The sequence below is a fragment of the Echinops telfairi genome, unplaced genomic scaffold (assembly GCF_000313985.2).
Source record: "Echinops telfairi isolate 266 unplaced genomic scaffold, ASM31398v2 ScPeMD7_5;HRSCAF=22, whole genome shotgun sequence".
Taxonomy (NCBI): domain Eukaryota; kingdom Metazoa; phylum Chordata; class Mammalia; order Afrosoricida; family Tenrecidae; genus Echinops; species Echinops telfairi.
In genome coordinates, this window is record NW_022103901.1 from 12,162,433 (window position 1) to 12,172,450 (window position 10,018).

The window sequence follows — 10,018 nt, forward strand, 5'->3', positions numbered from 1 at the left end:
GGTCCTTCTGCATTAGCAGAAGCCGCTGGGGTCACTCGCAGTGGAACTCCACTCCACTCCCACGCTCGAGGTGGCTGGCACCGTCTCTCCATGTGGGTTCTGTGGCCCAGCTTGAGTTTTTTTTGACACTGGCAGTGAGAATCCCAAACAGACCCCGAATGGAAGCTTCCAGGCCCCTCGAGGGGTGAGACTGAAAGTCCTAACACACACTGTTGCTCTATACCGAGAGCAGAGCCAGCAACAGCCCAGCTGAGATTCGAGAGGAGGGGAGGGGCAGCCACATCTTGATGAGAGGTGCCCTCTACATGCCCAGCCAGGTGGAATTGCTAGAGGCCAGCCTGGAGCAGGGAGTATCTTGTTGTGTTTGATGGTAGGAGGTGAGGTCAGGGGATAGCACAGGTGGGGTGGAGGTCACAGGTCATTTTAGGACTTTAGCGTGTATCACGGGGAGTCGGGAGTCACTGCGGGCTTAGAACAGAGGAAAGGAGAGCCGATCGAGGATTTACTGAGATGGCTCTGGCTGCCATGGGCAGAAGAGATGGGGCTTTGGGGGGACCCTGCAAAAGGGGTACTACAGTCATCCAGGTGAGAGACAGGGTGGCGGCCTGGTGTTCCACAGAACACCTCGTTCGAAAGGGGATACACGTTTCTCTACGTGTTCCTGAAACGTCTGCAGGATGGCTCCGTGACGAGGTCTCCCTGTTCTCACGGCTGCTGAAGCCGGGCTGTCTGGGGCAGGGGAAGTGGAGCCTGAACCCAACCAGGCATCCAGCCCCGGCCCTGGGAGTGGCTGGGAGGGGTGTTCTCAGGGCCCCGGTTACCCTGCCCAGAAACCACTGCTCCCTCCCGGATTCCACCTCAGACTCTGGCCCAGCACCCACCTCCTTCCACGTCTCCTGCCTCAACCTCCCGCTGCCGCTGCTCCACACACACTTCACCCTGATCCCCAACGCCTCAGCACACCTGCCTCTCTCTTCTCCAGCCTCTGGGAAGAGACCAGCTCAGACACCACCCCCTCCAGAGATGGCCGTCTGGTGTCTCCGCAGATGCCCACGATGCCTCCTTCAGTGTCCCCTGCAGGCCTGGACTGGGTCTGTGGTTTCCGTCAGCTAGCTCCACCCCACCAGGGACCCCACAGAGAAGGAGTACCCCAAGATGTCCGATGATCTAAACAGACTCAATCCCCAAGCTCTCCTGCCCAGCCCACTACCCCTATTCCTCTCTGGCGCCACACCACATCCTCCCACTGCCCTGGCCTGATGGAGTTGGACAGGCCTCCCGGGACTACGCCCAGCCCAGAGGCTCCGGGAAATACTCCTAGGGGCCTGGGCAGCCACCACCGCCCCCCTCCACCCCTTCAGGAGGGATGCAGGGAGGGAGGGGAGGGGAGGCGGTGCTGGGAGGAGCAGGACAAGCCGAGATGATTCATGGGACATTCTTCTCGGGGGAGGAACCAGCACGAAAAATGATAGTCAAGGGCAACCCATTCTGCACGCACACCCCTGACCTCCCAGTTAACCCAGGCCTGCGTCACCCATGAGTGAGGGGTTTCCGGGAGGCTGGGCCTGGAATGTCCGAGCCGACAGGCGCTTGGAGATCTTCCAGGGGGAGGACTCGTTTTATGGAGGGGAAACTGAGGCTGGGGTACCCGGCAGAGTTCACATTGTTGTTTCCCACCTCACTGTGTGACATCCCAAGGGGTTCGAGACATGGGGGGGGCGGCTCCCTGCGTCTCTAGCTGCACATGAGGAAGGCCATCCACGAAGCTGGCCAAGGTGTTTCTGGGGGAGGGGGTGGGGGAAGACCAGGACCAGCCAGCCCAGGAGAACCCAGTTATCAGGACCCTCTCTCATGGTGGGGGTCACATCTGGGCCGAGGGCGGTTTCTGGACTGGGTCCCTAGGCCTGGTGTTCTGCTTAGTGGTGGGGACAGAAACCCTGCCCACCCTGTGTCTGCCCCTTCTGGCTGGGCAGAGTGAACAGAAGGCATGGGCATGTTCCTTGGCTCCTGTTTAAGTCATGGGCAATGAGGCCTGCCCATGTCCCTCCACAGCAGGCTGGGCAGCTTCCTTGGCAGGGGCTGCTGGAGGCAGGTTTTCAGCTGGGGCAGCGACAGGAGGGGTCTCTGTGGAGTCCAGTGAGGCGGTGGGCTCAGCAGTCAGGAGCTCCACTGCCCAGCTGTGTGGCCAAGAGCAGGCTGGCGCTGCCCCCCCTAGGCTCCAGCTTCCTGATGGTGGGTGGCAGGAGAGATGGGTCTCAAGGGGCTGAGTCCCCAGCCTGGGGGAGGATTGGGGCTCCTGACGGGGCAGCAGTGAATGGTCCAAACAGTGTGGTCTTCCATGTTACGGAGCTGTGGTGGTGGTGATGTGGGCGTGAGCTGCTCACCATGAGCTCAGCGGTTTGAACCCACCATGGGGAAAAGGTACGGCTGTCTATTCAAGATGTAAAGTCTCAGAAATTCACATGGGCAGTTCTACCCTGCCCGCTAAGGGACCAACTTGATAGGGAGACCTAGGTTTATTTGGGTGGTCTTCCACATTTGACCCTGCCACAGGGTGAGTTGTCTATCTGTTGAAGTTCTAACCTATGAGTTTGACCTTGCTTGGAAAGTGTCTCTGTAAATGAGGTCAAACTGCAGTTGAGTGAGCCCTAAACTAATATAAATGGAGTCCCCATGGGTGGTGCCAGCTTATGGGATGCCCCCCTCACACCATGGGAGTTGGGGTGCACTACCTCTGTAGGTAATGAGTGACACCAACCCTAGTGATGCCAGTTGCTTGGTGGCCTCTCTCCCTAGTCACCACCACCCCACCTCCACCGCCACCACCACCTCCACCTCCTCCTCCACCATGAACCCAGGGGTCATTTTGTTGTCTTTATCTCTGACAGTGTCAGGGAGTGCAGTCTATCACCCCACCCCCCAGCCCACGTGACACCTCGGGAAACAGGGAAGGACATTGAAGCTCTGGAAGGTTGTGAGCAGGGGTGGAAAGTGACAACGTTTATAACAGGCTCCCTCTGCATGCGCGAGAAGAATGGGTATGGGGGATGTGTCTGGAACAGAAGTGGGGAGATCAGGGAGAGGCAGCTGCTGACCTCCTATGAGAGACCAAGGTGGTTGGCCTGGGGCTTGGGAGACCTGGAGGAGGGGCCGTGAGTGCGGAGGGGGCTGGGAGGGCTTGGGCCCTGCTGCCTGGCCCCGGCTTCCCTCTGGGTTTCTGCACAGTGACCGGCTGAGTCATCTTGGATTTATCGGGGGCCCCCCCCACCCCCCCAGCCCTTGCTCCTTTGCCTCTTTGACAATGAACTTGTTTTGAATACCTCAGCCATGATGTTACGGATCAATGGCCTTCAAGGCACACACCCACACTGAGTCCTGGAGAAAATGGGCAAAGACAAGTGTCTCCAGGGCCCTCAGCCCCACTGAGCCTGGTTCTGCTCCACAGGAGCTGGCAGAGGTCTGAGGTCTGGCTGGCAGGCCGCTCAGCAGGGCTCTGGGGTCCTCAGCACAGGCACTGCACCCCCGTCCCAACCCCGGCCTGGAGCCGGTGCATTTCCTTTTGGAAGAATCCTCCCCCACCCCATTGACTAATGTTCCTGTGGATCTGCTTGGGGGGAGGTGGAGGTACCCACTCCTGGGGTGCTTTGTAGGGAAACGCAGACCTCCCTCTGCTTCCTCACACCTCAGGGGTCCCCCACCTCTCCCAGGACCCCCATTCGGCATTCACACATCCCCCCATGTGAAACCATGCCAGAGCGGAGACAACTCCGTCCCCTGGTCTCCCAGGATCCATCCTCTGCACCAGGCCCCTGGTCCCACCTCTTCCCCCCACGCTGCCACCGGCTGCTATGGCTCTAGTCCAAGTCCAGGGACGGCTGAGGGGCAGCCCTGGGCTGGTGGTAGGGCCAGACTCCACGGTGACAACTCCACGCCCCTCCCGGCCCCCTCAGGACCAATACCAGGTAGCACTCAGAGCACGTTTATTCAACCCAATGATGGGGGTGGCCTCCTGGTCACCCTGCTGGGAGGGCTCATGGCCAGCCCTGGGGGCTGAAGCGGGGCCCAGGGGCTGAGCCTGGAACTCAGTTCAGCTCTTTCTCCAGAACAGTGACCCTACAGCACAGGGTGGAACTTTCTCCTACCAAGTGGCTGGTGGTTCTGAACGGGGGATCCCGTGTAACCCACCTTGCCACTCGGTCTCCCCCACTGAAAAACGGTTGTGGCTTTGAGTGTGGACACCGCAGGGGTGTCGGTCATGGTGAGGACCCCTGAGCTCTCTAGGACCCTCGAGTGGCCCCCCAGTAGGGCCACTTCGACTGGGCGCGGCACTAGCCAACTCGCAGTGTCGGGTGGGCGTCTGCAGCGGCGCGCTGGCGCGCCCGTGTGGCCATAATGGGAAAAGCAGCCTCCTCCCAGAGCCCCAGCTGGGGAGACCAGCCATAGGGTATCCACCGGTCCCACCTCCCCGCAGTAACAGGGGACTCAGAACACGTGGTCATCTGTGGCCCCGAGGTCAGGAGCTGCTGGGCCCGTCTGTAGCCCTGGGGCCTCACACTGAACGTGCGCACAGCCAGCTCTCAATAACGATGGTGGAGCGGCAGACCAGCGTGAGTGCGTGCGTATGGAATCGGTGACTGAGTATTCCTAGGATCAGCCACACCGCCAGACCTCTGTTCCCAGGAAATTCCCGCTCAGGCACCAGGCCTGATTCTAACCCCAGCCTCTGGTGGCTGGGACGGGGCAGAGGGAGAGAGGGAGGCTCAAGCCTCAGGTGGCCTCCCTGGTCACAGACCGCACCCTCCCCCACAGGAGGGCAGGCAGAAGAGGGTGGGGCCTGGGGTGAGTGCTGATGGAGGGCAGTTTCAGCTGGGGCTGGGGGCAGCGCGAGGTGGGTAAAGGCAAGGATCCCAGGCTGGCAGGGCAGGGGCTGGAGATGAACCCTGCACCCCATCCCCTCCCCCACCCCACCCCACCTCCCCCTGCTCAATCACATAGCCTGGCTAGGGGCTGGGGGGCTGGGCCGGGGTCCCTGCCAGGCTCTCAGCCTACGGGCAGCGTGGTGGCCTCGCTGGGCGGGATGTGGTGGGTCGTGTAGCGCTTCCCTATGAAGGAGCCGATCCTCAGCTGCTCCGGGGTTGGCAGCTCCTCAGGCAACCAGAGACTGGAGCTGTGGTGGGAAGGGCCTCGCTGAGTCCCTGCAGCCGCCCCCACCCCCATCACCACCCCACTGCCATCGCCATGCCCCACAGATCCATTCCACAACCCGAGAATGGCTGCCTCCTCCAGGGGACCCCCTGACTAGCCTGGTCACGTCAGGGCCACCACAGAGAGAAGGACTGAACTAGGGACACACTGGGGGACAGGTGACTGAGGTCCTTTCCGGAAGCCAGTCCCCAGAGGAGCGGTGGGGGCCATCCTCCTGCGTCCCCTGGAGACCTTACTTCACTGGGAACCTTGACTGGGTGGGGTGGGGGGTGTCTAAAGGGGAGGGAGGAGAGAGAAGGGGGTCTGCAGGAGTCTGGGGGCCCAGGCCACTCACAAGCGCATGGTGGAGGCGGCCAGAAAGGCCAGGAGCAGGAGGCCGGCCAGAGAGGAGAGGACGGAGGTGATGACAATCATGCCCCCACTTCGCCGCCCTGGCCACGTGTCGATGGAGCTCGGGGCCCTCCCTGCACACACAGCGATGTTCAGAGGCTGTCACCACCTCCCCTAACGCTCGCACCCCAAGGCCTGGCTGCCCAGACAGCCTCCGGAGGGGTTGGGGGGGCCCACGGGGGGCCCACCCACCAATCTAGTTCAGCCTGGCCTCAGCGGCCGGCACCTGGTCACAGAGCTCGGGCTGTGCCCCCCACCAAGCCTGGGCCATAGAAGCAGATGACTGCAGGACTCGGGACTGATCCTGGATTCCGGACCTGCAGGGGCCTCCCGGGCCCTACCTCTGACGCCCTTTGGGGTGCAGTTTAGGGAAGCCTCCCTCCGCCTTCTTCAGGGTTGCCCCTCCCCTCCCCTCCCCCAGGTCGTTAGCTCCTAGGGCAAGGGAGGCTGGGGCAGCGGGTGAGAGGCCCTGGGAACCGCCCCCAGCTCCCCAGCCTCACGGGAGCCGGGCAGAGAGGTCAGTGCGCTTGTCCATTTTGCAGAAGGCGACAAGCTGGCCGACGAGAGCCGGTCAGGATCCCCCAGCCCGCCCCTACCTCGGAGGAGAGTGATGGGGTCTGACCACCTGGTCTCGGCCCTGGGAGCGCCCCTGGCGTCCAGCAGGAGGAACTTCACCCTAGGAGAGGAGGGCGGGGAGAGCAGGGGAGAAGGGGCGGGGACACTCCTTAGATGCCTCGGCCGACAGGTGTTCCCTCCCTCGGGCGGACCCCGGACTTCTGCACCCGGCCTCCGGCCCAGTCCGCGGTGGCGGCTCTCCCCGCAGGGTGGCTGCCAGCCAAGGCCCGGCCCTGCATCCCGCTCTCTGGCCCGGGGACCTCTGCCAGCCGTCCCATCCCTCTGAGCTGTCGATGTTCCGATCTGGGCCAGAGATTCTGGGTCATAAGCAATCTCCCAAGAGCAGGGCTGGAGAGCGGGCCGGTGGGTGGGGTGGGGGGAGAGGCAGGGTGAGCCCGGAGCTGGGCAGAGAATCGCCCATTTTATCTTTGTGCAGAGTGGGAGTTTTCTGGAAAGCCTCTGGGCCACAAGGGACCCCGCAGGTGGATTCTGAGAGAAGTAGCTCTGATGGCTTCTAGAGCTGAGGGCACGGGGTCTCGGGGAGACGCAGAGACCCGGTGGGTGAGAGGGCAGAGAGAACCAGGTCCAGGGTGCTGCAGCCGTGGGCAAACTTCCGCTTCCGGCTTCTGGCCCCGCCCTGTCCTCCCTCCTCCCACTCCTCCCAGCTGCGCTGGGTCCCTGGCTTTCCCATACACGATTAAAAAAAAAAAATCATTCTCCATACACCCTTAATCTGGACATACCATTTGGCAGTGCGCCCCGCAGTTTGTCTCCAAAATGAGTGGAAGCCAACGCTCCTGTCCCCCCACTTCCTTCTCCCCACCTGGCTAAGCCCCCAGCCTCAGCTTCCTGCCAGATTTCCGGTGGGAGGCACCGGTGGGGCATCTTGGGGCTGGGCACTCCCTGGGGCCCTCCCTTTGGGTCTGGAACAAGGCTAGCACCTGCCAGCCCTGCACTGGGAGGAGGGGGTGACCAATATGTGCAAACAGGAAAGGGGGTTGCAGGGGTTGGACAAAGGCCTAGCTCTAAGTAAGGGGTGGTAGAAGTCAGTGTGCGGTTCCAAGCAGAACCCTGACCCCAGCCACAAGGTGTGGTGGCTCACCTGTAAGGCCCAGGGCTGGGCAGGGGGCCATTGCAGTAGGTCAGCTGGCGGTCAGCAAGGCAGCGAGCATTGTTGCCCACCCGCAGGAGGGGGATGCTGCTGCCACCACCAGCAGGGTCTGTGCAGGGCAGCTGCATCGGGGACAGGGGCAGCGTCATATAATGGCCACTGGTCAGTAGCTCAGGGAAGGCAGGGATCTCAGCCAGTGTCTTGGGGTTCTGGAAGTCTCTGGAGGCTGCAGGGTGGACAGAGACAGACACACCCATGTGTGTGGAGAGACAAGTCTGCATTGTGCTGTCCTATCCTCCCCTGCCTTCCAATAGTCCCTTGGTGGCCCGGCAGGCCACCCCTCTCCGGCAGGACCCAGAGGCACCATCTGGACACCAATCAGACTGTGTCCCTCTCTGACAGCCCCGTCTGGATGGAGCCCCTGCCCCACCCCGCTCCCCACCCAGGCTGTTTGCCTTGCCCTGCATTCCAGGTACTCAGTGGCTCTTTCTCCAAGCCCTGGTGGTGTAGTGGTGATGCGTTGGGCTGCGAACGACAAGGTTAGCAGTTCAAAACCACCAGCCACTCCTCAGGAGAAAGACGAGGCTTTCTACTCCCATAAGCAGGTACAGTCTCCGTAACTCACAGGGGCAGTTCTACCCTGTCCTAAAGGGTCACTAGGCGACAGCCTCGACTCAATGGCAGTGACAGTGAGTTTGAGTAGCTCCTCCAGCCCAGAAAGCCCCTGCTCACACTCAGTCCCAGCTTCGTTCCCGCTCCAGCATCCCCGCATCCCCTCACTGTCCCCTCCCATGGCCAAAGCACAGCAGGCATTTTGGGTACCCGGGCACTCACACGGGAGAAAGACAGGGCTTTCCACCCCTGTGAAGAGTGACAGCCTCGGAAACTCACAGGGGCGGGTCCGCCCTGTCACTCGGAATTGCTCTGGCCGGAGGTGTTTTTGAGCACATTCACACTCGCGCAGCCCTGGCAAGAACTGGTGAGGGCCTGGGCATCCAGGTCCCACTCTCCGGCCTTGGCCCTCCCCTCCAGCCCCGGCCCACCACGCACCATTGCTGAAGGCCACCACCAGCCAGACGGTGTCAGTGGCCTGGGCGTGCCCGTCGAGGACGCAGCGCGGCTGCTCCAGGGAGAAGGTGCTGGCAGTGACCTTCCCTTCCAGGTCCCAGGCCGTTATCTGAGGCGTGTAGGGGATCAAGTCTGGGGGCCAAGGGTAGGCGGTGGTGACCACGCAGAGGAATGCGGGGCCACCGGGAGGAATGGGCACTGCCTCTCCCAATAATGGGTGGGTTAGTGTTAGGCCCCGGCCAGCCCCCCACCACAGGACCCCACTCACCCAGGCTCCTGCTGGGCCAGAGCCAGCTCAACACCAGGAGCAGCAGCCAGGGGCGCAGCTGCCTCTGGGGGATCCCCATGGCGCCAGCCAGCGCCCAGCTACCTTGCATATCCACAGGTGAGCAGGGACAGCCTCCTGGCCACCCTACCCCCACCCCAGAAGAGCTGGTTAGTCTGGCTGCCAAGCTGGGGGGTGGGGGGGGGTTTGAAAAGACGTATAGCTGCAAATACCCAGCTCCCCTCAGCAGTCCAGCCAGTCACTGGGAGCAGGCGTGGCCAGGGCTCTGTGATACCAGGCCCCACCCGCGTCAGGCCTCACCACCCCAGCTGAACGCTCCAGAGTAAATATCTGGACCAGGCCAGGGAGGAGGGGCTGACCTCAGGGAAACAGAGGTGGAGGCTAGTGGAGGCTGCTTCGAGCCTGAGATTCCTGAGCCCCGGGTGCCAGGAACCACCCGCAGCTGCCTATTCCCACCCGGTGTGTGGGAGCAGGGTGTGGTGGGATGGAGGGGCCGGGGAACAGGGCAGGCCCAAACAACCCAGCCCCATCTCTAGTCTCCAGGCCACCCCTCACCCCTCATGGCCAGCATGGGCTCCTCTGTTCCTTTGTCCACTGGACTCAGACCTAGGCCCCTTGGCCTCTGGCAGACCTTCTACCTACGTTACTCCTTGTCTGTGCATGTTTTATCAAGGAGCCTTAGTGGCAGCGTGGTTGCATGTTGGGCTGCTAACCTCAAGGTTCATAGTTCAAACCCACAAGCTAGGCCGAGGGAAAAATGAGGCTTTCTACTTCCATACTCAGTGAAGTCTCGGAAACCCACAGGGACAGTTCTACCTTGTTCTATAGGATTGCTGTGAGTTGGAATCGACCGGATGCTAGAATTGGAGTTAGAATTTCCGTATCATAAAATACCCTTTCACAGGGAATGAGTCCGTGGAAGGGGTGCCATCCTCCATCCATCAAAATCATATAATTCCACATCATTCTCATCATCCCAAAGAAACTCTGTAACTACTGTGTCCCAACCTCTGACCACTGTGAGCCTGCTTTCCTGTCCCTGGAGATCGGTTATTCTGGTCGGTGTACATATAGCCAGTCCCTGGGGCTTGAAGAAAAATTTGAAGGTAAGTCAGAACAGTTGCTTATGCTTATTTAGCTTGACCTTAGAGCAGAGGAATCCTGGTAACACAGCGGTTATACATGGGGCTGGTAACCACAGTTCAGCAGTTTCAAACCCACCAGCCACTCTGAAGGTAAAAGAGGAGGCTTTCTATTCCCCCAAAGAGTTACAGCCTCAGAAACCCACAGGGGCGGTTCGACACTGTCCCATAGGGTCGCGATGAGTTGGAATTGACTCGATG

At 61.2% G+C, this 10,018-nt stretch overlaps 1 protein-coding gene across 1 annotated transcript; it reads right to left on the reverse strand.

The window, feature by feature from the left end:
- Window positions 1-4,974: 4,974 nt before the first annotated feature.
- On the reverse strand, window positions 4,975-8,884 carry UPK3B (uroplakin 3B). The gene is made up of 6 exons (XM_004705976.3): window positions 8,658-8,884; window positions 8,372-8,521; window positions 7,313-7,547; window positions 6,192-6,271; window positions 5,540-5,669; window positions 4,975-5,167 (listed from the first exon to the last, which is right to left on the reverse strand). The coding sequence occupies exons 1-6, from the start codon at window positions 8,764-8,766 to the stop codon at window positions 5,041-5,043; spliced, it is 831 nt and encodes a 276-aa protein (XP_004706033.3). The 5' UTR covers window positions 8,767-8,884; the 3' UTR covers window positions 4,975-5,040.
- Between the last annotated feature and the right edge of the window lie 1,134 nt (window positions 8,885-10,018).

What these genes read in the sequence shown, in the direction of transcription:
- UPK3B (XM_004705976.3), bottom strand. Translation starts at nt 8,766, where the DNA reads ATGCAAGGTAGCTGGGCGCTGGCTGGCGCCATGGGGATCCCCCAGAGG. An exon ending in GGTGGTGGCCTTCAGCAATG is followed by an intron (nt 7,548 to 8,371) that starts GTGCGTGGTGGG and finishes TCCACCCTGCAG; the next exon opens with CCTCCAGAGACTTCCAGAAC. An exon ending in GCCGCCTCCACCATGCGCTT is followed by an intron (nt 5,168 to 5,539) that starts GTGAGTGGCCTG and finishes TTCCCACCACAG; the next exon opens with CTCCAGTCTCTGGTTGCCTG.